The 26,930-nt window shown below is 47.7% G+C and overlaps 2 protein-coding genes across 6 annotated transcripts in view; one reads left to right on the forward strand and one right to left on the reverse strand.

The window, feature by feature from the left end:
- Positions 1 to 20,230, forward strand: part of HABP2 (hyaluronan binding protein 2) — a 37,074-nt gene extending 16,844 nt beyond the window's left edge. Inside the window, exons 3-13 of one of the 2 annotated variants that reach the window (XM_007964115.3) lie at positions 4,938 to 5,054; positions 6,536 to 6,643; positions 7,799 to 7,915; positions 8,684 to 8,803; positions 9,294 to 9,465; positions 11,274 to 11,371; positions 12,555 to 12,810; positions 13,888 to 14,030; positions 14,815 to 14,949; positions 16,444 to 16,589; positions 18,857 to 20,230. In XM_007964115.3, coding sequence (XP_007962306.2) covers positions 4,938 to 5,054; positions 6,536 to 6,643; positions 7,799 to 7,915; positions 8,684 to 8,803; positions 9,294 to 9,465; positions 11,274 to 11,371; positions 12,555 to 12,810; positions 13,888 to 14,030; positions 14,815 to 14,949; positions 16,444 to 16,589; positions 18,857 to 19,021 — 1,577 coding nt within the window. In that variant the 3' untranslated portion in view covers positions 19,022 to 20,230. Of the gene's footprint in view, positions 1 to 4,937; positions 5,055 to 6,535; positions 6,644 to 7,798; positions 7,916 to 8,683; positions 8,804 to 9,293; positions 9,466 to 11,273; positions 11,372 to 12,554; positions 12,811 to 13,887; positions 14,031 to 14,814; positions 14,950 to 15,355; positions 15,519 to 16,443; positions 16,590 to 18,856 lie in introns of those variants that run through there. The other variant, XM_073019380.1, reaches the window with a different exon arrangement.
- The window catches only part of NRAP (nebulin related anchoring protein), a 76,027-nt gene continuing 68,631 nt past the window's right edge, over positions 19,535 to 26,930 (reverse strand). For 3 of the 4 annotated variants that reach the window (XM_038009566.2, XM_038009567.2, XM_038009565.2), the window contains 5 exons: positions 26,239 to 26,343; positions 22,803 to 22,910; positions 21,190 to 21,501; positions 20,293 to 20,424; positions 19,601 to 19,702 (listed from right to left, as the gene is read on the reverse strand). In XM_038009566.2, the coding sequence (XP_037865494.2) occupies positions 19,601 to 19,702; positions 20,293 to 20,424; positions 21,190 to 21,501; positions 22,803 to 22,910; positions 26,239 to 26,343 (759 nt within the window). Of the gene's footprint in view, positions 19,709 to 20,292; positions 20,425 to 21,189; positions 21,502 to 22,802; positions 22,911 to 26,238; positions 26,344 to 26,930 lie in introns of all 4 variants that reach the window. The other variant, XM_007964114.3, reaches the window with a different exon arrangement.

Here is a 26,930-nt window from a genome sequence, read left to right on the forward strand (position 1 = left end):
GGGCTGAGATGTAGAGGTTGGGCCTTTTTGCAAAGAGGAGATTCAGTTTAAAAACATCCCTGTTCAGTATCTGACTTAACCTTTCAAAGGGGTTGTGCTTTGATGGTATTTGGCAACTCCCTGCTGGCTCTAGACAACAGTGTGGCGAAGGAGACCCCATGCTCGTGCCCACAGACAAGCTGTTTCTTTGGTTGGTCTCGCTGGAGACAGCACACGGTGAGGGCCTTGCTGGAGCAGAAGGTGCCCAGTCCACAGTCCCCAATGGGTGGTGGAGGAGGTAGCCAGCAAACAGCACAACTGCCCATCTCCCCAAAGCAGGTGCCACGACAGCCAGCAGGCCTGTGGAAATGCCTCTTCAAAGCTGGCTTGGCTCTGCCCAGCAATGCAGGCTGAGCCCATCCATCAGCTGTCCTACTGCCTGCCAGCGAGAGTCTCTGCTGGGCTTGCCCCGCCAGCCAGATTGGAAGCGTCAAATGCAGGCCGACAGGGCTGGGGTTTGGAGGAGGCCCTCAGAGGAGCCGTCTGTGCCACAGTGATGGATGACGCCAACAGGGACGACATTCCGGGGAGTTTGATTCCGTTCCACACATCTGGCAAGCTCCTTAACCAGAGCAGCTGCAAAGCCCCCATCGCAGGAACTCTGAGCATTTTCTGAGAGACCCCGAACATGGGCCGAGTTAATCCTGGTCAAGGGACCCAGAACATGAGCTTAAGAAGGTTTCCCAATGCATATTACTTCCTGAAAGCTAAAACCCATGGAGTTCATGAAACCCAAACCTATAAGAGGTTCCAGGATCGTAAAAAGGCAAATAAGACTTGGAGTTAGGTAGACCTGGGTTATTATGTCATCTCCTTTGGCCTTCATTTTTCCTTATCTGCAAAATAGGACCTATGCCACAGGGTTGCTTTAGGGTGAAGTAAGATTGTGGGCAACCACATTTATTTAGTTTAGTGTCTGATACTTAGAAAATACTCAGTAAATTATAACCTATTATTAGGATAATTTGGCTTAACTCAGGATACTCTCATGATCTTTCCTGATAATTTCTTCTAGAAACAGACTCTGAAAACTAGACAAACCCACAAGAATTTCTTTTTATTCCTGATAGAAAATGCTCGAACACCTGCCCCTTTCTTTCCCAAAGCTCTTCCCTTTTCTATAGCCTAGAGAAACTTACAAATAATCTATGTTTAAACCTAAACTGTTTTTCTACAATCTACCAGTGGCACCAAAATGTATGTCAGGCTGCTGTGCCTCTCTCCCCAGGAAAATATGTGGATGAGTTTCTAGATTTCTACAGAGTTCATCAGGTATTTTCTTTGCCAAGTACATTTGACCCATTTCTCACACAGTTTCTTACTGAAATTCCCTATTTCCTCTGCTTTAAGCAGGCACCATCTTTTTGGCCAGCAAAGCTGCATGCAGGCCAATCAGAAGGCAGAAAGGCTTGACCACTAAGGGAAAAATAAATCTGTCAATCACATACATTAACTACAGGTAGAGCTTTGTGCTGGGCACTCTGGGATTAAAAGAGGAATGGAAATGGCCCTTCCTCTTAAGAAACTATCTAGTTCGAGACCAAATACCCAAGATAGAGGTGCCATCTGAGATCCAGCTATGACACTTAAAACTCTCCAGCCAACTGGGCCACAGAGGACTGCTCTTGTATCTAAAATTCTTAGCCCATTAACAATCTAATATCAATCAAGTCCTGTGTATCAGTTTGTTATTATTGCATAATACACTACCCCAAACTTAGTAGCTTAAACCACTGACCATGTATTTAGGTCACAATTCTTTGTGTTGACAATCTTGGCTGGGTTCAGCTGGGCAGTTCTTCTGGGCTGCGTCAGGCTCAGTTGATCCTGACTGGGCTTCCTCATGTGTCTGCAGAAGCTGGCAGATTGACTGGCATCTTATCTTGCTGAGTATTGACTGGGCTTTCTTATGTGTCTGAGGCCTCAGCTAGGACCACTAGACCAGCTGTTGTCCATGTGTTCTCATACGCTCTTGCAGAATAGGCCAAACTGTTCACATGGCAGTCACATGGGTCCAGGATCCAGAGAGAGTGAGTCAAGAGAGCGCAAGACTTCTTGGAGCCCAGGCTCTGAGCTGGCACACCATCCTTCCATCACACATGCTATTGGCCAAAGCATGTCCTAAGGCCAACCCAGAACCAAGGGCAGGGAAACTGACTCAATCTCTTGGTGGGAGAAGCTGAAAAGTCACATTGCAAAGGGTATAGGTACAGGGAGGGGTGGAGAATCAAGGGCTATTTTTGTCATCAGATTGGCTCATACCAAGGCAGAGTTTCACTGTGAAACTTGAGGGCACCAGGCCTAGACTTGGTCACTTCTAGCTCCCTCACCTCTTCACTGCTCTTTAATCTCCTTCCTTAGCTGGCTTTCATCCCCTACCCAACCTTGACTGGAGGCTTCCTTGAGGGCAAGGCCACATCCTACTCTTATTTGTATAACTTTCCACCATTCCCAATGCCATCCTGCACCTGGCATAACGCTTGGTCCATTGTAGGTTCACAAGACAAGTTACTTACGCAGACAATAGGATTAAGTGCCAACATAACGGGAAAGACAAAATAAGGTTTAAGCCTGGAAGTGGAGAAACCCTCCCAGATGATGCTCCGATAAAGCACCTTCAAATCACATGGCAGCCCATCCCAAATGGAAAGGATCTTGGTGACTTTCCTTGCATATCCACCGGCTAGTTGGCTTCTTCCACCCTGGCTATCTGGAGCCACTGAGCTCTGCTGGCTCTATCCATCTCCACTGAGGCCCACTAGAGAATAGGAAGCCTTTCTTAGCAGGAATATGATTCAAAGCCTATGTATTTTATTTCTTCTTTGGCTTCACTGAGAGGTGAGCAGACCTTGTTAATAGGTCTGGATTCAAGTCAAAATCCTCTAACAGACATTTCATTCATCCCTCGTCACCTGGAAAAGTCACACCATACCATCTACATTAGAATCTTCCCCATTTCTAAATATCTGCAAAATAAGTAATTCTTAATGGCCTCGCCAAGATTAGCCGATCTGACTGCCAACCTGTGGGAGAGATGGGAGAAATTACAGAAGCAACCTAAAGGGCACTTATCTATAAACGCCTGTTGGAAAAACAAAAATAAACTCTCCAAAGAAAAAGAAATAACTAAGCAATGCAATCATCTCATTACCAAACCCCATTGTCTCTCCTAAATGTCAGTTTGAAATCTTCCATGTCAAACTCAGAAAAACATTTTTTTTCTCACTTTCTCCCTCTCTTTCTCTGCTTTATCACGCTAGATGGAGGAAAACTTTATTTGCTCCAGGAAGACAATGGCCTTATCTTCAACCTGGATCCTCAGCCCTAAAAAGGTGGCCTCCCCCGGGAGCATTTCATAGTGGGGAAAAGCAGTTCGGGAGAAATAATGAGCAAGCCAAGGGAGTCTTGACTTGACACTGTGATAAATGAGGTGAAACTTTGGCAAGAAACCAGTGTTGGCGTATTCAAAAAAGAAATAAAAAGCTAGTTCTATTTTAATGGGAAATATAAAACAGCCATTGTGCAAAAGTCGATTTTTCAAAAGCCAGAGAGATAAAGACTCTAACAGAATGACTGAGAGACGAGTAAGATAATGTGGTTGATAATCAGGCTTAGGTAAAGTGCCATCCTCCAAGCCATCAGCTGGCTCCGTAGGAGTGCCTTTTCAAGTCAGCTATCTGCATTTGCTCCCGCCTCATTATCATATGCATCTCTGGACAGCTTCCTTGCAGCTTCAACTTGCCGACTTGCCATACTCCCGCCGGCTGGAGAGAGCAAAGTCAACCTGACTTTCTTCATATCTCAAACTTCCACAGACCTACCAGCCACAGAGCTACCAGGATCTCCCCACAAGGCCCCAGAGAGCAAAGAGCTTGAGTCCAGCTAACCTTACACATACCTGTTTTTTCCCCGATGACCAGTCTAGTGTAAGGTTTGCAACCATAGGCAAGATCCATAAACTTTTACAAGGCTATCCTTGGGAAATTCCTAATGGGCAGGCTGGATACTCAATGGGGATGGTGAGACACATTTTCCCAAGGGTAAGTGTGGGAGTATCCAAGGCAATGTAAGGCACCAGTTGAAACAGTTGAGTGCTACAGTTGAACTAGTGAGATTTAGGGGTTATTGGAGACAAACTGCCATAGTTCATATCCTGCCCTTTAGTAGCTATGTGACCTTGGCCGAGTTACTCGATCTCTGTCAGCCTCAGGTTTCTCAATTCAGAGTGAACAATACACCTCCTAGATTTTTATGAAAATGAAGTTAGACGGTGCATGTGAAGTGCTTAGCACAGGGCATGGTACATAGTAAAGGCTCAATAAATGTTATCTGTTAAAATGACTCTGTAGATACTGCTTGGGAGTAGTTTGATGCCATGATCAAAAGGAAAATGATGAGTTTTCTTTGATTTCATTCAACTTGGTGACAAATGAAGTCCCATCAAGAAATATTATTCACAGGATAAGCCAACCAGGCACTCAAGTATAGTGTAATCTGACCCCGGGGAGACCCCATGTAAGACCCTGTAGATGTGCTAGGTCCCAGTCCTCTTCCTGCTCTTCAAAGATGAGAAAACCAAGACTCGATAATATAGTTGGCTTACCCAAGGTCAAGGGAGTAGAAAGCTGGGACTTGGCTTCTTCTCTTCACTTCCAATCAGGTGCTCATGACCCTGCTAAATGTCAACACCACCTTGCCTGGTCATAACATCCCCCAAGTAAAAAGATGCAAAGCCTGAGCCCTCCTTTCCCCTCCCCTCACTGTGCAGAACTGGAGAGACACATGATTCCTCCTGCAGGACTTTGAATTCTTTGGGGAAAAGGTGTCCAACTAAATAAAATGCTGACCTATTTAAGTAGAATGATTAGGATTTCTTCTGTCCTGTTACCACCGTGCAGACTGGACCCCTGACCAGTATGACTACAGCTACGAGGATTATAATCCGGAAGAGAATACCAGTAGCACACTCACCCACCCTGAGAATCCTGACTGGTACTACACCGACGACCAAGCCGGTAGGTACCAAATCTCTTCCAGGGACTCCCCTGGGAGAAGGACAGAGGGGAGTGTACATGGGACCACATGCAAGGGCCTCTCTCTCCTCCTCTCTGACCAGCATTGTAAAATAGCTATGGAAGAAATTATGTGGACTGGCTTTTTTTCTGTTAGATTCACATGCTGTGAGGACTGGGGAGGTTCTTAGAGACCATCTCCCCTACCCTCAAATGGCAGATGAGGTAAGTGAGGCTAAGAGAGGAGCTGACTTGGCCAAGGTCATGCAGCAAGTTAATGCAGCATTGTCTGGGTTTCCTGATGCTGTGAATAGCAGCTGTGTTCAAAATCATTCCCATAGCTTAGATTACAGGTCAGACCCTAAGGATGCAGGAAGTCCATGTCAACCGTGAGCACCAGACTGTAGCATGTACACATTCAGCTTTGGGACTTTCCTTCCCTCCTGCCGTTGCCAGGACTTTTCCTTCCCCTTCAACTTTTTCTTTCTCCCTTCACTCTTTAGAAGCTTTCCACAGTTGTTAGATTGTGTGTGTGTGCATGTGTGTGTGTGTATTCACACACACGTGCTCCTACCACACTTGTTTTTATTTTCGTGGCTTCTTAACCCCAGCAATGGGACAGAAAAGAAAATAAGAAGCTGGGTCCAAGTAATGCCATGTGACTAAATGAGGAGAAGGAATGGAAAGCACTTAGCAGCTGGAATAAAAGCTGTGTAACTGTGCAAAGTGGCCTGGAAGGCAGGGCCAAGATACAGGGCATGGGGGAACATCAGAAGGGACCATCAAAACAAGAGCAGGGCCCAGGGATCCTAGTTCCTGAACCAAAGAACAATGTGTGTGAACAGAAGGATAAAGAATTCCCCAAGGGAAGATCCATTCAGACAACCATGAAAGCCACAGGCACAGATGAAATATGACAAAATCTAACTGAACAAGTAGTTGAAGAAAGATGAAGGCCACTGGGTCATTTCCTCCTCGCCGCCAATTCTTCTGTCACCCTCTTGCCTTTGGTCTTCTCTCCTGATGTTCAGAAAGCTTGCGTTTCATTAGGGGTGGGTTTTCTTTCCCCACTCCTGACCTCCACCCCTGGGCACTGGAAGTAGGGGAGGTCTTCAGGCTTGTGAAATACCTTCAGCATCAGAGACAGACCCTGTGGCACTCCCAGCAAGACTGGGAGGAGAAAAACACTGATGAGGGAAAAGGGGAGTTTCTCAATGAGAAAGGCCCCGTCCAAAGCCAGGCCGAGGGGAGACAGTCGTGGTTCCTTCTCGCCTCTCTTCTCACTAACCTGAATCCCTTTCTCTGGTCAGGTGACTGCAATTTTCCTTGATGTTTAAGGACAATGTATGTTTTCCTGCTTTCCCCAGTTTCTGGTTTGGTAGTTACTCTCTCATTTGGGGCAGGAGACTGAAATTAGATGAAAAAGTGGGGGGCTTCTCACCTGCCATTCCTTACCTACATTGCCTTCTTGTCATGTGTCTTAGATCCGTGCCAGCCCAACCCCTGTGAACACGGTGGGGACTGCCTCGTTCACGGGAGGACCTTCACGTGCAGCTGCCTGGCCCCTTTCTCTGGGAATAAGTGTCAGAAAGGTGGGTGCATCATCACTAGATCCACTCTTTCCTCTGAGTTAAACAAGAAGTGGTCCTTTCTGTGTGAGAAAGCACTGTGTGATGCCATGGAAAGGTTATAACTGCAAATACTGTATCATGCATAGTGGATTCCTCTGCAGGGTCCCAGGCAGCCTCTCACTGGATCCTCACTCCTGCACTGTGAGATGGAACTAGTACATCCATTCTCCAGATGGGAAGATTGAGGGTGAGAGGGGATAAGAGCTGGACTCTAACCAAGATGTATTCCAAACTCAGGACTTTGTGCTTAGAGCGTTTTGTCTAACTGCAACAGAGCACTGTTGTCCTCAAATGGGAGAGCAGGGAGGATCTCAGGGTGCATGAGACCCAACCCAGTCAGAGAAAGGGAACCCAGAGAGTGAGGGCATTTGATGAAGGTCACACAGCTAGCTAAGTGTAGAGCAGAAATTAGAGCCCTCGTGCCTGACTTCTGGACCATGCTCTTTCATTCTGCCATCCTCACTGTGTCTGCTGTTAGTGAACTCTTGTGGGCATAACATGAGGCCATGGAATAAAGCTTCAAGAATAGGACTCCTAGGGGCTAATTGTACCCCTAGAGAAAATCTGGATTCCGGCTGCTCTAGCAACCATCTTACTTGGTGGAAGGCAAAGGGGGTCTTAGGTGTACGTATGGCTTTGTGGTTGACTTCTTCCGTTGGTGCCCTCTTCACTTATTCCTTTCATTTTCAATCCTGCAATTTCCTCAATACATTTTTCAGGATGGTTGAGAATACTGAGTATAAACACAGTGTCTGGGCTTACTCAACTTCTCAGAAAAGTAACAAAACTGTAAAAGGACTCTGAAGTTAGCTAGAAAATGGAGAGACTAAAATTGCAGCTCTGTTTGTTGAAGGTGTAACAATTATCAACGTTTTTATTAAGATAGAAAAATTAAGACTATGGGCACGGGAAACAACGTGGGAGACAATCCGCCATGACCCCAAAATTAGACAGAAGCCTTGTCCTGGCGTACCCTAGTGTTTCAGGACCACGGACAAGGCTACAAACCCTGTCAGTCATCCCCAAACATTGTATTGTACATGTATCCCTCTAAGGAAAATGTGCCCCAAAGAGTGTCTTATGTTTTGCCCCCACTTCTCTATGGATCTCCTACAGTGCAAAACACGTGCAAGGACAACCCATGTGGCCGGGGCCAATGTCTCATTACCCAGAGTCCTCCCTACTACCGCTGTGTCTGCAAACACCCTTACACAGGCCCCAGCTGCTCCCAAGGTAAGTGGTGGAGTCCCCTTCGAAGCTAGGCTCTCTGTGCCCTATTTTTTACCTGCACCCTTCTGCATGGAAGGCCAGATGCACCTGATGTTTTTGTGGCAGGCATCCGAGATGGTCCTTTTCCCTAGGATTTCTAAAGATTAATTATCCCTGGATTGACTCAATTCAGTGGGAGTTGACTGCTCTGTGTCCCTTCCCATCCAAAAAGAATCATCTTGAAACTCACTTCTTCCAGGAAGTAGACCCTGATCTATTCCTGAGGGGGACCAAGTAGGGGAATGAATACATATCGAATCCCTGCTATGAGGCAGGCATTGTCTCAGGAAACATACGCTCTCTTTTGCATTCTCCAAAAACACCTCAAGGAAGAGTTTTACAGATGAAGAGCCTGAAATGTAGACAGGTGAACTCATTTGCTCATGGCCACATGGGTATCAGCAGGCAGAGATCTACCTAGCTCTACCTAGCTCAGATGGGGCCCAGCACTGCTTCAACCATGCTTCTTCATTTTCTTACTGAGTAACCCATCTACTTAAGTGCACTTAGTCTTGGCCTCCAGCCACATTGCTTCATCCACGTTAGCTCATGTTCTTAAGGCTTCTGTGTACACTTACTAGAGTATCAGTGGATCTGTCTTTCCCCTCTGGTGACCCACCTTTCGTGAAAGGATGGACACCAGTAGAATGCCACCAATGTCTCCTTGTCATCTCAGACGTGGGCTGCAACTCCTTCTGAAGAGCCTTCCTGGCCCCTTTCCTTTGTTCACAGTGGTTCCTGTGTGCAGGCCAAACCCCTGCCAGAATAGTGGTACCTGCTCCCGGCACAAGCAGAGATCCAAGTTCACCTGTGCCTGTCCTGACCAGTTCAAGGGGAAATTCTGTGAAATAGGTATGGGTCTCTGCCACCACCTCATCAGGGCCACAAGTGAGGCCTCTGGAACCCTTTTCTCTCTGGGTTTTGTTGCCAGAATGTGGTTCAAATCAAGTTTCCCAAACTCTACTATTGCCTCAGCCTTCTCGCCTAAGGGGATAGGGTGTATCTGGCTTCGTGTAAAGAAACTAATAAACTGGGGCGTAGTGCAGGCAAGTCAAACCACCTGGGCATCCCTAGGCCTTAGCCCACCTTCTATCAGTTCTTGTGTGAGCCAGAATTAAAGAACTAAGCTCCCACACCCTACAACCACTATATTTCATATTTTAAGCAGGATTAAATGTGGGACATTCAACACTTTTTTTTTTTTCTGAAATTTGTGGTGAAATCCCAAGGCGATAAATGGGCAGGTCTAGTTCTCTCACCACTTGACATACCCACCAAGCCCTTTTTGGGAGCAGCACGCCAGCGGCTGTTGGTTCTCACATTGCTACCTGCTCTCTCGGAGGTCCTGATGACTGCTATGTTGGCGATGGCTACTCTTACCGAGGGAAAATGAATAGGACAGTCAACCAGCATGCATGCCTTTACTGGAACTCCCACCTCCTCTTGCAGGAGAATTACAACATGTTTATGGAGGATGCTGAAACCCATGGGATTGGGGAGCATAATTTCTGCAGGTAACAGTTACCTTATTCATGCTCAGTTGATTTTGGTCACTTATTTTAAAACAGATCATTGAAACTCATCAGCCTCCTTTCTAGGAAGATTTTCTTACTCAGGATAGACGATGCTATGCTGCCATAGTAAACAACTGCCAAATCTCCGTGGCTCAAATACATCAAAGTCTATTTCCAGGTCGGTCACTGTGGTTCATGCCTGTAATCATAGCACAGGCATATGATTTGGAGGCTGAGGCAGGCAGATTGCTTGAGCCCAAGAGTTTGAGACCAGCCTGGACAAAATGGCAAAGCCCCGTCTCTACCAAAAAAAAAAAAAAAAAAATAGCTGAATGTAGTGGTCAGCACCTGCAGCCCCAGCTAATCAGGAGGCTGACATGGGAGGATCATCTGAACCCAGGAGGTCGAGGCTGCAGTGAACCACAGCACTCCAGCCTGGGTGACAAAGTGAGACCCTGTCTCCAAAAAGAAAAAAAAAAGAAAAGAAAAGAAAAAAAGTCTATTTCTTACTAATGTTCCAAGTATCATGTGGGTTGGTGGTGGTGATGGTAGGGGATTCAGCTCCACAGAGTTACTCAAATACTCTGGATTGGCAAGAAGGGACTGGGAAATGAAGCATGAGTTTTTCACTACTTCAGCCTAGAAGGGACACATCCTCTTCCCACACATACTTTGCTGGTCAGAAATAATCACACGAGCCCATATAAGTTCCAGGCAGAGAGAGAGAAGAGCAAGTGGAATGTCTGTCGAAGGTGATGGTCTCTAACCCAAAGATGTTCAGGCTTTCCCATGTGAGGGTAATGCCACCACTCCCCCTGGTGGTGATCTAGTTTCCTTCTTCCTTTTCTGCTGCCTCCAGGCCACTCCATTGCCTTCCTGCCAGTACCCTTTGTCTAGCCAAGGCCAATGAGTCAGATGAGTTACAGATTGAGGGGAGGAAGTCTTTGTGTGGTTTTGAACTGGCTTCATAAATAAGGATTTTTTTTCTCTTTTCTTTACTTTTTTTTTTTTTTTTTGAGACGGAGTCTCACTCTGTCACCCAGGCTAGAGTGCAGTGGCACCATCTCAGCTCACTGCAACCTCTGCCTCCCAGGTTCAAGCGATTCTCCAGCCTCAGCCTCCCAAGCAGCTGGGATTACAGGCACACACCACCAGACCTGGCTAATTTTTGTATTTTTAGTAGAGATGGGTTTCACCATCTTGGCCAGCCTGGTCTTGAACTCCTGACCTTATGATCCACCTGCCTTGGACTCCCAAAGTGCTAGGATTACAAGCATGAGCCACCGCACTTGGCCATGAAGATTTTTTTTTTTTTCCACAAAACACTAGTACCTTCCACTTTCTCTCACCTTGAGCTGTTCCCTTTGTGTAGTTGTCTTCGGGGGTGGCGGGGAGGGGAACCTCTTGGCAGCCTTTCTCAGAGGATTCCCATCCATAGAATTCAAAGGCTCAGGCAGAGGAACCCAACTCTCACCATGTTTATGTGATGATTTTACTCTCCTGACGTGGAAAGGTCTTCAACAGGGATCTCATTTCTTTTCCTACGAATAATTAGATACGTCCTGTGGATCTGGCATGAGACTTGGGACTGCTTCCTCGTCCTTGAGATTTTCCTCTGGAAGTCAAGGTGTTGCCAAAAAGCTATAAACACCCTTCTGTGCTAAGGTTTTATAAGCTGTTGGAGGATTCAAAGAAATGTGGTCCCGGGGGAGCACAAAAGCCTGGCACCTTCTTATGCAAAGGTTCTTCAATAAGATCCAGTGGGTTCACCAAGCCTTGACTCTGAGTTGTTTTGTTTTGTATTTTAGAAACCCAGACGCGGACGAAAAGCCCTGGTGCTTTATTAAAGTTAGCAATGACAAGGTGAAATGGGAATACTGTGATGTCTCAGCCTGCACAGCCCAAGGTAAAGGTCATGGCTGTTCAGACGCCCAGGCGGTGGGGGGATGGAGATTTGTAGGGAGATGTCCCTGGCACCTGGTCCCTCCCTCACCCCATTCTTCCTCCACACTTACTTTACCAATTCACAGCCCACTGCCAGCCCAACTGCCCAACCGTCTGCACCCACCAGGATGCCAAGCAGGTCTGGATACCTTTGTGGGTTCAGGTCAGGTAGTCCAACTCTAAACTCATGGTTTCTGACTCCAAATCAGTGCCCTCAACAGATATTTACCCATCTCTTGCTGTTTGCCAGCCACTATGCTGGGCCCTGGGTGTACAATGATGATCAAACTGGCTGGGCCCCCATAGACTCTCAGGACACAAAGCATCCAAATTCCAGCCTCACAGTCTTCCTGGCCATCTGCCCTGGCCCCGGTCTGTGCCCACATCTGGAACAATGTGCCCTTTCACCCTGACCAGTGGGATTCCCTCCCTGAGCAGTTTCACATATGCGCCTTTGATCTTATGGTCGCTTCTGTCTATAACGCTCCATCCCATATCTGTTCTTGTGCATATACAACTATTCTTTGAGAACCAACTCAAATATCCCCCTCCTCCAGGAAGTCCTCCTTGATTTCTCAAGTAAAATGTTATCTCTGCCTCCTTACAAATCCCAAGGAACCAAACGAGTCACCACCTATACAACATTTACTGCTCTCTCCTTTTGTATCACAGTCATCTGTGCAAATGTTTTATCTCACCTATTCTAGTTCATCTGAATACCCTCCCCTCTACCCTGAAAAAGCCTCCACAATTGTAATTGTGCACTAATAATGAAAGGCACAGTGATCATGCACACTTACAATTGTGGGGCCTTTGTCAATGTAGAGTAAATACCCAGTGATGGATTTGTATATTTACATAAACATAATGTATGTGCATACATGTCAATCTTAGGAGTCACATACTTTGAAACGGAAGAAAAAAATCTGCATTGTTAATTCTACAGACTTGCTCTATGTTACGCAATGTATTCTACAAATATCAACTGTGCACCTACTGTATGCCCACCCTGTGTGCACCGGTGCAGTCTCTCAGCTCTGGACCCCTGCTCAGCTACTGGGCTCAGAGTCATACCTCTGCCTGAGCCCTGCTGAGGAACTGGAGGGAGGCTGAATGGCACAATTTGTCTTTCTTGTGTCCCACAGACATTGCCTACCCGAAGGAAATCCCCACTGAGCCATCAACCCAGCTTCTGGGGTTTGACTCCTGCGGAAAGACTGAGATAGCAGAGCGGAAGATCAAGAGAATCTATGGAGGCTTTAAGAGCACGGCGGGCAAGCACCCGTGGCAGGCGTCCCTCCAGTCCTCGCTGCCTCTGACCGTGTCCATGCCCGAGGGCCACTTCTGTGGAGGGGCGCTGATCCACCCCTGCTGGGTGCTCACTGCTGCCCACTGCACCGAGTAGGTGCTGGCTGGGACAGGGACCAGGGTGGCTTGAGTGCCTGGGGATGCTCTTCCCTTCCCCTCTGAGCAGCGTCTTGGTAGCTCTGGCAGGATTAGGGGTTCTGATCTGTTCAAGGGCAAAAGAATTGCTCCTGAAAGCCAGAGGGAAAATAGCTACCATGTCTGGAATGTTTACCGTGGGCACAGCATTTATCAAATGACATTTAATCCTCAAAGCTGTCTGCTGGAGGACAAGCTGAGGAAGGTCAGGGATTTTTATCTGTTTTATTAATTGTGGGATCTCCAGTGTCTTGAGCGTGCCTTCGTACATAGCAAGTGCTGAGGAAATATTTGTGGAGGAAAAGATTGTTATTCCCTTTTTGTAAGTGAGGATCTTGAACCTTGGGATTCTGCCTTTACCTTGCCTAAAGTCGTATGGAAAGTTAAGTGGACAAGTAAGATGGAAACCCCATTCTATCTGCTTCTTTGACTTCTTTTGTCCTGCCCTGAACAGAGTAAAGCATGCTCCTGTGTCTGATGCTATCACCAATGACCCTTCTGAGTCGGGTGTCTTCATCCCTGCCTCTTGTGTGCCTTAGAGAAGCAAGTAACTTCTGGGGAGCTGAAGAGTCACCCCCTTCTGAGCTCCCTATGCTCGTGGTCAAGGCTGGTCCAACAAAGCCTGGGTTTTGGAGGTGGTCACGAAGGTCTTCCAGTTCACCTTGTAGTAAATGATTTCTCTGAGATTCTAGGAGGTGCTCTTCAAGAGAAGTCAAGCAGGCAAACATTAGTACCTGCCAGTGGATTTTAGAAGACTGGTTCAAGATGGCAATGGCTGTTTCTTTGGAAGGCCTAGGGACAATGGGAGGTCTCCTATGAGAAATGAGTAAAAGTTATAGCTTACATTTGGAGCTTGCTTCTGTTAATAAAGCACTTCCCTTACATAATCTTATTTGTACCCCACCACAGCAGGGTCTTGTGAGTGAGACAAGGGTTACAGATGAGGAGGCTGAGTCTGCAGAAGGTCAGATTTGCCAAAGGCCACACAGCTGAGCAGAAGCAGAGCCTTCCTGACCATCTCATTTTCCCTTGCAGCATAAAAACCAGACATCTAAAGGTAGTGCTAGGGGACCAGGATCTGAAGAAAGAAGAATTTCACGAGCAGAGCTTTAGGGTGGAGAAGATATTCAAGTACACCCACTACAATGAAAGAGACGAGATTCCCCACAATGATATTGGCAAGTTCCTCTTTCATGGCTCTCCTGAGGGTCTTGTCCTGGGTGGATTTCTCTATGAACGGAAAGCTGAAGTTTGGTTCTAGAAGGTGCTCTGGATTGTTTTTGGTCCCTGTGGGCCCTGTGAGGTCGGGAATGTGTTCCAGAGCTTTTTAGTTTTTGAGAGTATGTGTAACTGTGGATAAATGGGCATATGCTCTTAAACCGAGGGCAAGCTATGCTAGGAACATTGTGCTATGGAATGGGCTTGGCCTGGAATCCCGGCTTCCCAACTTTCTCACCAGGAGCCAGCTCACCTCCCTGAGCCCTCTTTTCTCTTCTATGAAATGGAAACACTGATGTACAACTCTTAGCTTCTTATGTGTCAGGTGACACAATGTGCATGCAGGCATGCCTGGTCCCTAGCGCCTGGCGGGTGCTCCAGTGCAAATGCAATGACATTCCTAGCTACTGGCTGCTCAGTGCTGTACCACATTTCCCTTATCGTGAGGATTCCCCCCCACCCACCTCTCTCTCCTTCCTCAGTAGCCTTTTTGTCCCTCTAATGGCCTATTTCTTAAAAAATGGATTAAACGTGATTTCAAGGTCAATTATTATTTCTTGACATGACTCTCGCCCTGAAGTGCTACTCCTTCCCAGGTGGAAGTTCAAAATATGAAATGACCATGGAAGAAGCTTTTCAGGCATGGCAGGGGCGGGTGGGGCTTTGCTGTGGCCACCTTGAAGCTGGTGCTTCTTTGACAAAGAGGTGACATCACACCCATTTTCTACCTCTCTCTCCACCTAGCATTGCTCAAGTTAAAGCCGGTGGCTGGTCACTGTGCTCTGGAATCCAAATATGTGAAGACCGTGTGCTTGCCTGATGGGTCCTTTCCCTCTGGGAGTGAGTGCCACATCTCTGGCTGGGGTGTTACAGAAACAGGTGAGTTGGCCATGCACTCTCCCATGACTTAGGTGAACTACATCAACCGGAGAAGAAAGGCCCAACTCAACTGCCCTTTTGAAGTCGAAATGAGTGTCATATTCAAGATGCATCAACCAAAGAAAGCATCTGCCTCATTGATCAAGATCTGGTTAAATTTCTCCACCTGCAGGGAGCCTTCCCTGATTTTCTTTGATCTCTGTATCTGTCCCTGGCCCCTACCCCTAAATACTTGGATTTTACCAAGCATTGACCCTGCATCTATGGAGACCTTTCTCCCTCCCTAGGTAGATTGGAAAGAGGAAAGATCATGGACTTTTGAGTCAGACAGACTAGTATTCAGTTCTTGACTTTGTCATTTGAACAACTGAGTTTTAGTTTCTTAATAATCATACTTACATCCTAGGTTTGCAAGCATGACCACAGCGGATGACAGAATTCTAAAGAGACATTCATTAAGTCAGCCCCTGGAAGATGCGGGTCAGGCCCCATTCATCTCTGTCTGTCTCACAGTACTTTGGTTGGGGTTCTCCACACAGTAGACATTCTATAAAATTGTGTTAAATCCAGCTGTTGATTTGTCTTTAGGATCTGGTCTCATTTTAAAAAGTAACCACGGATTACTTTCCTCATAGTACTGGCAAGATTATACCCTCTACTAAAAAAAAAAAAATCAGAAGAGTATTTCATGTCTTTCCCGAATACTCAAAATATATTACTCTTCCTTCCCACATCTTGTCCTTAATAATGAATAGCGAGAATTACTTTAAATAAGTCTGCAGAAATTCCACACATCTGAGCAAAGTGAAATGTAATATACAACTTTGAGTCTTTTGAGAAAGATGTCTGGCTAATTGGATTTAGGGTCAGCCAGTAAACTCATTTTACAGCCATTTTCATGGTAGTCCATCTGCACTTGTTAACCTCTATTCTGCTCAATATGGTCTGGTCAGCATGGTGATGTCTCAGATGAGAATCTTTTGGAGCCTCAGGTTAGAATTATTTTGCTTTTCATGAACAGGCCTCTAAGACATTATGTTCAAAGCCAATGAAATGTTTTGATTTATTTCATTTTCTTTACAGGGGAAAATGCCTGCTCTAGGAAGCAGGTAGCCTACTGCACAGGGCACTCCATCCATCCATCCATCCATCCATCCATCCATCCACTAAGAACTATGCCAGTCCTTTGGTTAGGCCTTGGGGATTTTAAAATGGTTAGGACAGCATCTATTTCTTCCTGAACCTCATGGCCTAGTTGGGGAAAGAGAGGAGGGAATATACTATCTGGTCCATCTGTCATGACCAGCACAGGATTGTAGGTCTGCACTGGCATGTTGAAGGCTAAAGATGAGGCTTTTCTGCTCATCTCCTGGAACAATTCTTCCTTTCTGAGCTGAGAGTTGGTGGGCTTCTCCATGACAGTCTGGTTTCTGGTGGGGTTGGTGCCACCCTGGTCCCCACAGTAGTACTCTTTTCTCTGCTCCTTCCCCACAGGAAAAGGGTCCCGCCAGCTCCTGGATGCCAAAGTCAAGCTGATCTCCAACACTTTGTGCAACTCTCGGCAACTCTATGATCACATGATTGATGACAGTATGATCTGTGCGGGAAACCTTCAGAAACCTGGGCAAGACACCTGCCAGGTCAGAGACTCCAAAGTGGTGCTTGCAGAAGGAGAGACCGGCAGGGTGTTTCACTAGGGCGGAGGCCCCTTAGAGCCCTGGGCTGGGAGCTGGGTTCAGAGGTCCACCTGTGGTAAAGCTAAGACACAGGTGAGCTGTGTCTGCCCCCAGGTCCCCTGGTACATCCGCATCCACATCAACTCAGGATGACTCAGCATAATGACCACAGAGGTCACGTTGCCTGCATTGTCTAATTTAACTCTCACAACACACTGGTGAAGGTGGTATCATGATCACCGTTTTACAGATGCTTAGAGAAGTTATCTTGGCCTATAGCAATTGGGTGGCCAGTGGCAGGGCTGGGATTTGAACAATACAGTCCGCAGGACATCAAAGGGGTTTGTGGCCTCAGTGTTGGGCAGCATTTCTGAGAATCCCAGTAAACAGGGAACTTTCCAGAAGACCAGTGGCTAGAAGGAAAAAGAAGAAGGCCTAAAGCTAGAGATTTTACAGTACTATTAACTCATCATGAGGACTCATGTGTGTCTGTGTGTGTGTGTGTGTGTGTGTGTGTGTGTGTGTGTTAGCCCTAGAAAACAAAGTATATCTGTAGCCTAGGGCCTTTTGGAACCCCAAGTTGCTGAGGCTTGTGACTCAAAGACACTGTTGCAGAGGTAGAAGGTGGTAGCTCCATCAACCAATGCTAAAGTGACTTTGGGCCCTGCCCCAAGTCAAAGCCCACTCCTGATTGTCCCTTTCTCTTTAGGGATCACATCACACAGGGTCCTTTCTAGAATCCCAGGAACAGCTCCATTTAGAATTTTCTGACTGTTGTCCCCATAAACCTTCTAAGTGTCCTGAAAAACAGCATGCCAACACTCAAATCCCAACTCCTTGAGGGAGCCTCCCTGTACAAAGGAACCCACAATGATTTGCTGGCCTTGAACTCACTTTGGGATGGGACATCTAGGTTTCTCTCTCCAGAGTTTGTGGCTCTCCTGTGACTCTCTGTCTCTTTCCAATGAGCCAAGGATGTTCACATACTCAGAGGAGGGCGAGATGGGTGCAATTTGCCCTAAACTCCTTCCCAGAAGATAGTTAAGAAAAGAGCTCACTCAGGCTGGGCATGGTGGCTCAAGCCTGTAATCCCAGCACTTTGGGAGGCTGAGGCAGGCAGATCACCTGAAGTCAGGAGTTCAAGATCAGCCCAGCCAACATGGTGAACCCCATCTCTACTGAAAGAAAATACAAAAATTAGGTGAATGTGGCGGCACATGCCTGTAGTCCCAGTTACTGGGGCTGAGACAGGAGAATCGCTTGGACCCGGGAAACGGAGGTTGCAGTGAGTCAAGAGGGTGCCACTGCACTCCAGCCTGGGCGACAAAACGAGACCCTGTCTCAAAAAAACAAAAACAAACAAAAAACCCTCGTTCAATTCCCTAGCTAATTGAAGGACTTCACTTACAGGCTTTGGAAACAAATAGTTGTGGATTTTAAACCTGTTTCTGTCTCTTACTTTATGACTTTTATCAGTGATGAAAGCAATTCTTCAATCTCAGATGCCTAAGCTATAAAATGGAACAAATCTATCCATAAGATCACAAGGTCGTGGCTAAGTTTAAAAGAGAGAATTCATTTTTTAAAAAAACCTGTCAGTTGTAGTGCCTAAGCAGTATTGTTTTCGAGAGCTATCATCTTCAAAGTCTTCTTCTCCTCACCATCATCATCCTCGCCACCTTCCATGAGGGTTTAATATGAACCAGGCACTGTTCTATATACTTTACAAATAATTAATCTTCACAAGAACCCTGGGGGATGGGGATCTATTGCTATCTATGGTTTACAGTGTGAGAAACTGAGGCCCAAGGTCACATGCCTGGCAGGTGGTAGGGCCTGGCTTGAAACCCAGGAGATCTAACCCCATAGACCGTGCTGAGCACCTAGGCCGTGCTGCCTTGGAGTCCCCATTCTCCTCCCCTGTGTGTGCTGAGGGCCCCCAAGAACTCAGTTATAACATCTGCATCACTAAGAGTCGGGAAGTGCAGCCCTGCAGCTCCTCTGTCAAGCCCGCGTGGACTCAGGGATGGAGGGCACTGTTATCTTCTCTCCCTTAGAGTCTTGTATCATGTGAGATGTGGCAAGAGCCTTGTCACCGCTTTCCCGAGAAGCCCACAGAGGCTGGCAAGGGACTCCACCCCATCCCTTCCTGACACCCCTTGGAGAAAGGTGGGGGCGTCTCCAAATGTCTCTGGTTCACGAGGATGAGCTTATGCCTCTGTTTCCCTTAGGGTGACTCTGGAGGCCCCCTGACTTGTGAGAAGGATGGCACCTACTACGTCTATGGGATAGTGAGCTGGGGCCTGGAGTGTGGGACGAGGCCAGGGGTCTACACCCAAGTTACCAAATTCCTGAATTGGATCAAAGCCACCATCAAAAGTGAAAGTGGCTTCTAAGGTACTGTCTTCTGGACCTCAGAGCCCACTCTCCCTGGCACCCTGACACCAGGAGGCCTCATGGCCAACAATGGACACCCCCAGAGCCTCCAGGGGACCACGCAGTGGACTGTCCCTACTCTAAGCAGAGACAGCTGCCACCCAGCCTGGGCCTTCTCAGACCAACATTTGCACAATATCACCAGGCTTCTGATGGAATCAACACAACATAGTATGTTTGCTTTCCTCAACCAACTGTACCTTCTAGAAAATCAGTGCTCACAGAGACTGCCTCCACCACAGGCATCTGCAAATGCAGACTCCAGAATGTCCAGCATCAACGGGAACCACGTCACATCTTTATTCCTCAGCCCAGACACTCGAGGTACTCAACAGAATCAGCCATCCACATCTAGGTATCAGAGAGGACCACAAATACGACATTCTCCATTTGCTTTCAGAGTTATTATTTTAATAAAGGCAGATCTGGGATGGGCTGATGGGCCATTTTTCCAGCTCGCCGAAACCGAAGCCATCTGAAGCATGTCTCCGGTGAGCAAGCTTCCTCTCTCGCTTCTCCAGAATCGGGGTGGACACAGCTCACAAAAGCAGGGCCTTCTTCCTTCTGACGTGCAGAATCTCAGTGGCATCTGGGTTCACCTCCCCACTCTGATGATCTCCAGCCTCTGCTGCTTCTGCCCTCTGATGCTGACATCAAACATACCCCAAGTTAAAATGAAGCTCCCCCGCCCCCACCCCCGGCCCGGTTCCCACAGGGCATGCTAAGAAGCCCCAGGAGCATTTAACAGGCTCACCCTCCCCTTCCTTTTCCCCTCTTCTACCCTCCCCGAGAAAAAGGGCCCTCAAGGCAAGAATGAGAAAGAAGCAAAGCCAATCTCTCATTTAGACCTGGTGTCTTTCTTCTGAACAAAGTAGGGTTCAAAATGCAGACTGTCGTATCCAGCGAGTCCCTGACCCTTTCTGCGAATGTAACGAGCAAGCAGTCAGCACAGCCTGGGCTGCCCTGGCCCGGGATTGATGTAGCCCCGGTAGGTTTGCCTCTGCAGAACTAATGGCTGTGACTTCAGAGAAAGCCCTGCAGGAAGTTTAACCTTCGTGTCATCTGCCTGGTCATCTCAGACCCATGAAATTAGGCGCCTTGTTTGAGCTGCATTTCACACTTCTTTAGAGCTAGCTGACCTTTGGCCAAAAATAAACTTTGAAAAGAAACAATGAGTGTGTCTTTCCCCATGGCCTTGCAAGCCAGGGTGGCTGTGCAGCTTGATACTCACGTAAGCTCCCTGGAGACCCAGGCCCCTTGCGTTGGCCAGTTCCGCGGCCCGCCGAGCCATTTCCACTTTGTAGGAGCCAGGAGGGGTCCAGCCAACACCTCTGGTCAGGTTCAAGTCTGATTTATACTTGACCTTGAGGGTAAGAGGGAAGCAAGAGGAATATGTCAGCAGGGTTTGGAGTGGTTTGACCATTAAGTAAAGAAGATTAAAAAGGCAGCCACAATGAGACTATGTTGTCTGTCATCAGTAAAGCCAGAACAAGCGGAACAAATTTATCATAAGCAGCATCTCCCTGGCACAGGGGCCCCAATGCACTGTGAGTCCAGCCGGCATGTTGCTGTCTCTTGCATCTTCCCATTCAAGTGACAAAAGTTGCAATTGGGAGTGGGTGGGGCAGTGACACCTGCTCCACATACTCTGTGGCCTTAGGGAGGCCACTTCCCTTCTCTGGGCTTCAGTTTCTTCCCAGGGAAAGTGCAAAGGCTGGGTTAACAGCTACTAAGATCAGCATAGCCATCAAGAGCTTGGGCCCTCAGAGCCCACAAAAAGCGGTTGATATCCCAGGTCTGCCACTTATTTGTTATGGGATCTTGAGTAAGTCACTGAACCTCTCTGAGCCTCAGGTTCCTCATCTGTAAAATGAGGCAGTCCTGGGGTTGGCATGAGTGCCAATGGCACGAGGCTTGGAGAGCATTTGACACAGAGCCTGACCCACAGGAGACACTCAAGAAGTGGTAGTTACTGTTGTTATTCTTTCTGGCACTAAAGCGTTAAGTGTCTTGGATTCTCTCTCAGCCCAGCTCTCCCGGAAGCTAACATGGAACGTGGCATTATGGCCATCTCTTAGGAAGAGGCACCAGAGAAAGGGCCTCAGGGGAGTGGGTGGAGGTGGCTCACATCACTCTGCAGCTGGTGGGCCTTCTGAGCGTGCCTGAGGCCCAGCTGCTCCGGGTCGCAGGTGGGCTGGGGCAGGGGCTGCCTGTAGTGCACGTCGCTGGCCAGCTGCTGGCTCCTCTTAGCCTGAAGGAGGCCCGGCTGGTCTGTGCGGCTGTGAAACTGGGACCGACTCTTGGCAAAGTCCTTCTTGTACTCATTGTCACTCTGGAGCCTGCCAACATTGAGGAAATGCTTCATCCTTGGGTCATCGTCGACGCTGCGGTACCCGATCTGCAGGCCTCGGTCCCGCAGGAAAGCCTCTTTGTACCGGAACTGCAAGTCAGAGGAGCAGAGGCAGGTCATGGGCGCCTACCTCCCCCAGGGCCAGCCTCACATATGGGGCCATTCCAGGGCATTCTTAGCAGGGGGCTCAAGAGTGGGTTAAAGGCACAGGCTTTGGATCCAGGTAGACCTATCTGTGTGGCCATGGGCCAGTTACTGAGTTTCTCTGTGAGCCTCAGTTTCCCCATCTGATAAAATTGGAGAATGATCTCCAACCCGTAGGACGCTGAGAGGATTCAATCAGACAGGGGCTGAGCTTCATGTCTGGCATGAGCTCTGGCCCACTGAGTGGTGGCTACTGGTATTGTTACTATTATCACTGATACTCCAACAGGAAGAGACATGTGCCCATTCTCACATAGGCCACTCTGCCTTTGATTCTTTCCAGCTTTCAGGGACCTAGTCCAGTGCTCCTCAAACCATCTACAGTGAAGGCTCAGTCCCAATTTGATTTGCTTTTTACATTTCCAATGCATTAAAGACCCATGTATGGTCCTATTGCATGTGGCTAGTATGTACTAATACCACTTGTATTTGGTTAACACCCAACCTGGCCTTCACCCTGTTCAGTGAGATGAGTCCATTGATCACACGCTTGGATGCTACAATGTCCTAATTGCTAAAAATAATTTCAAAAATCACATGCTCTTAATTTCTGTACTTATCAAATTGTGGATCAGCAGGAAACTGTTCCCAAGTGAGACTCCGTCTAGCACTGCAGACACTTGTCTAGTCAATGGTGCCCTCTCTTTCAGAATACCTGCTATGTTCCTGACACCATATATGATTTTGTTTTCATTCCTACATTAATCCAGGAGACAAGATCCCTATTTCATAGATGTAGAAAATTAAGTTCAGAGAATTTAAGCAGCTTGCCCAAGACAAACAGCCAATTCCTAAGTGACAGAGCCAGGATTTGAACTTGTCCATCTAGGGCAAAAGCCCTATCTCTTTCTCTTCTACCACTGAGCTTCAGCTAAAAGAAGTCCTTTTATTGCAAATCAACAACCAAGCACATATTCATGGACCTCTTGGTACTCATCCATCATCTTTTAAGAGTGCCTCTCTAAAAAGAGAGAGAATGGGAATACAGCCCTCCTCGACCACAATTTCTGCCTAAGATGCTAGAAAGTAAAGCCCATTTTTTTTTTCTTTCATTTAAAATACAGTACATGTTCAGTTTTGGTGCAGAGAGATAATCTTGACAGGTCCTGGTGGTTTGCCTTTCAACAGAACTGGGAAAACCAGAGAAAAACCCATCAGTGACTGTGGGAGAGAACATGGGGTCTTACATCACTGGCGATCTCCCTGGATGCCCGGGCAGTCTGGAAGGGGATGGCATCCAGCCTGAAGTCATAACTGCCAGCCCGGGTCTGCTCCCAGGAGTTTCTGTAGACTTTCTAGATTGGAAAAACAAAAGCATGAGTAAGCAGGCAGTCACTCCACTGTCTTCCATGTTGCTGGTACTCAGCAGGAATGGTTCCTAACCTTTGTTGGTTCCCAGGACGGCAGAGCCTATAGGCCCATGTCCACCTTGGGGACTCCCTAGCGCTGGGATTGGTGAGGTTGGCTGTAAAAGGCTTCAGCTCTAAGCCCCCAACCCGCCCATTAGGCCCTGCTCTTGTGGGGCTTGTGATCTTCGAGTATGGCTCATTTGCAACATCCCCTTGGTATCAGAAACCCCCAACCCACTCCTTCTGGTCTTTGCATTCACTTTCAGTGCTTCAGGTTTCCAGCTTCTTGAATTCTGGAAGCTGAATTCAAGCTTCCAGAATCCAGTTTCTTCCCACATGCTGAAAGTGCTGTTCCTTGGGCCTTGGCACTCATGTGTTCATTAGCTCCACTGACATCCGGAGGGGCCTCAGCCTGGCTTTGATGCCATGCCCTGCACCATCACTATGAGGCATGCTGCATCTCATATACACCCCTGGTGCCTGCACGAAGGGAAGAGCCTTCACCTGAATTAAATTTATTGTCAAGAACCTGACCGAGCACCTGACCCATGTGTTTCATATCTTCCTCTTTCATTTTTTCCCTTTTCAAGTTGTTCTCACATGCCCTCTGGGAGTCTGTAATCATATCCTCTTAGTCCTCAGGTAGACCCACATCACCGATAGAGGCATCAAAATCTTCTGTGCCTTCATGTAGCTAATATTTTTTTTTTCAAGATAAGGGAATGGCTCTATAAAAGGAGGCATCTGGAGATCCCAGTGGAGGGCTGTTCTTTATTCAGCCACAGAGAAGGGAGACAGCAGGAGAGGCGCATCACCAACAGATGACAAAGTGACAGCCCCAGACCGTGTCGGTTGCTCACACGTTCCACGAGCTACAACAGGTCAGGGGGCCCTTAAGAACCGTCCTTTTGTCTCCTGGAAATGGAGGTCAAGGCTGGTGCTCTGTTCTACGGGAGATTGGGGGGATTAAGCAAAGGAGGAGTGGCAGATGAAAAGCAAAGTGGCCCACCCCATCCCACAACTGGGCCTGGAACTAGAGAGGACCACAAAGTGCTTGGGCCAAGCATGGCGGATCTCATCATTTCTCTGTACTGCAGATCATACCACCTTCACCTCCATCGTCGCCTCTGACTTCCACACTCGATGCCGTAAACTCTGAGCCAAATGTCTACTGTGTTCTAGGCCCTGGAAATGCAGAACCATTCATTCCCGGGATAATCACCTAACTGAGGAATCACAGAGCCAAAATGATTAGATTTATTGGGTCACCACTGAGTTTAGCAGTTAGGACTGAAAGACATGTAGGAATGTTCAGATGATGACAGACTGATGATCCTCTGCAGCATTCTGCTTTCTGTTTGGGTGGCCCCACAAAGGTTAGAGTAGCAAATAGAGTCAAACCCCGATCACTCTCTCCAAGGGGCACACCATGCCTTCCTAATAAGAACTCCCACACCAGATCTGGGCTGGTTATTGACAGTAAACTTGATGCAACATCAAACTCCAATGTCACCCCACTTTGGTGTCCAATGCACCCCAGCTTCTGAGTCTCTGCAACTCAGGGTCAACTAGAAAGCATGGCCCAGATCGGGGGTCTCCCAAGTGTGTGGGCCCCCTTTCTCTGGGTGACTTCTCCCTGTGTACTATTTGCTTGGTTGTGATCACTTCCTCCCTGAGTTTTTTATTCTGTTGAGGTTTTTGCCTTGCCACTGGGAGTCTTTAGATTCCGTAGGCGCTTTGATTTGGAACCCTGGGCGTTCCTCTTCTTTATCACAGTGGGCACAGTTTTGTCCTCATCCTCACACATTAGAGTCATTTGATTTTTAGTTATTTCGGCTGCCTTACACATCTCAATGGCTTTCTTTGCCCAGGAAGGTCACTTTCCCTCCACATCTTCCTCACAGAGCACTTGATCCAATTGTGCGTATTCTACACGCCCCCGAAGAAGTGCTCTTTCAAAAGAGGTTCATGAGTTATCCATATCCGCATACCCTGGTGGTTAATTTCAGCTCCAGGACGCTGCAGACAGGCGTCCCTTGTGAGAGGGAAGATGCTTCTATCACCAGCCTGGGGTGACTCTCCTCCTGAAGCCGGGCCCCAAATGCACTGGCAGCTTTATCCCACTTTCTACAGCCATGGGTCTCCAATAGTTCCTCAAATGGAGGCCTTGCCTTCCCCCATCCTTGAAGCATTAATGAGATGGATGTTTTGTGCAGGCTCTGCTGAGGGGGAGGTCCTGCTTCCCCAGATGGAGGTCAGCCCACCAGAGCTGCTGTTCTAAAATTATCCCTTGCACATCCTTCAAAAGCATCAAATGGTCATAATAACTCATATTTACAAAGCACCATCGCATTCACTGCATGGGATCCCACAGGGCTTTACAAACGCAACAAACTAATACACACGCTAACTAGAAGGCGCTTCTCGCCAACCCCTGCGAGGCAGCCACCTCTGGGGTGAACAGTAGCAGCTGTTGATCTGCACGGAGCCCCAGGACACAATGGCCAGGCCAGGGAGGGAAGAATGGCCGGACTCTGGGAGGCCCCACGCTGCCCCAGGCCAACACACTCAGCCTGTGTTATTCTGATCTGACAGTGTCTTTTGATTCCGCCGTCTCTCTACCTGTTATCCAAGGATCACAGCTTTGCTGGCCAAGCGGCCGCCTATTCTATTACAACCAGGGGCTTCCAACCCCTGCTAACAACAAGCCCGGGTTTAGGAAACAGTAGCTTGGTTATGCATGCAAAGGGCACATATCCAAGGGAAACGAGAGCGTTGGAGGCCACAGTCCCATGCACAAAGGAGCAAGCTGCATTCGGATGGGATGGGCTACCATTGCAGCATCTTTCCAAACTGTGGAGTGAGACAGAGCCACTCCATCTCCAGTGACACTACTCTGAATGGCTACAGAGAGGGGTCCAGGAAACAAAAAGAGCAGGTGTCTACACCCGCTAGGACCAGGGGACCACTCCCCTCATGGTTACCCAGCACATCACCGCAGTCTTTGGAGCCATGCCCAAGTCAGAATTTTAGAGCTGGAAAGAACCTCAGTTTAGCTCAGCCCCATTACCATTTTTCAGATAAAAAAATATATATATATGAAGACCACTGAGGAAAGTGACTGAAAGTCATAGAACAGTTTCTTAGTTCAGTGTCCTTTCTGTTCCAAGTCCTCCCTCCTAGAACTTTATAAAAAACAAAAACAAAATCCACATTGGGTACAGATCATTTTACAAAAGTAGGCACACACTCCATGAACCAGCAGTTCACTTACATCACTCAGATGCAGCGCATTGAGGCGGGCTCGGGTGAAATCCGGGTGGTCGGGGATCAGGGTGTATCTGTGCAGGGATTCTGCATCTCCGGATCTATACATGCGCTGTGGATAAGATGGGCTCATGGTAAATGGAGAACTGTGTGGGCTGAAACCACAGGGGAAAAGCAACTGACTCCCTTTCCTGCCCCCTCCACCTGAGTGCCCACCGCATAGAACAGAACCCAGCCCTGCCCGTGGACAGTGTCCCTCCAGAACCCACAATTTGATGGAGGATGCCTTTACAGCCAGGGTCAGATGGGGCAGCTGGTTTTAAATAGACTGTTAAAAATATTCATCAAGATCTGCTCCAAATGAGCCACAAACCAACACCATGGTTGGCCATACCTGGGTGTTTTACACAATAGAAGATATGCAGATATTTCAGAGAATCTTTGCAATTGAGCATTGGACATGCTTTTTACTAGTAACAAGATACAGCCTCAGCCGGGCACAGTGGCTCACGCCTATAATTCCAGCACTTTGGGAGGCTGAGGCAGGTGGATCATGAGGTCAGGAGTTCAAGATCAGCATGGCCAACATGGTGAAACCCCGTCTCTACTGAAAACTACAAAAATTAGCCGAGAGTGGTGGTAGGTGCCTGTGGTTCCAGCTATGCGGGAGGCTGAGGCAGAAGAATCGCTTGAACCCGG

The sequence above is a fragment of the Chlorocebus sabaeus genome, chromosome 9 (assembly GCF_047675955.1).
Source record: "Chlorocebus sabaeus isolate Y175 chromosome 9, mChlSab1.0.hap1, whole genome shotgun sequence".
Classification (NCBI taxonomy): Eukaryota; Metazoa; Chordata; class Mammalia; order Primates; family Cercopithecidae; genus Chlorocebus; species Chlorocebus sabaeus.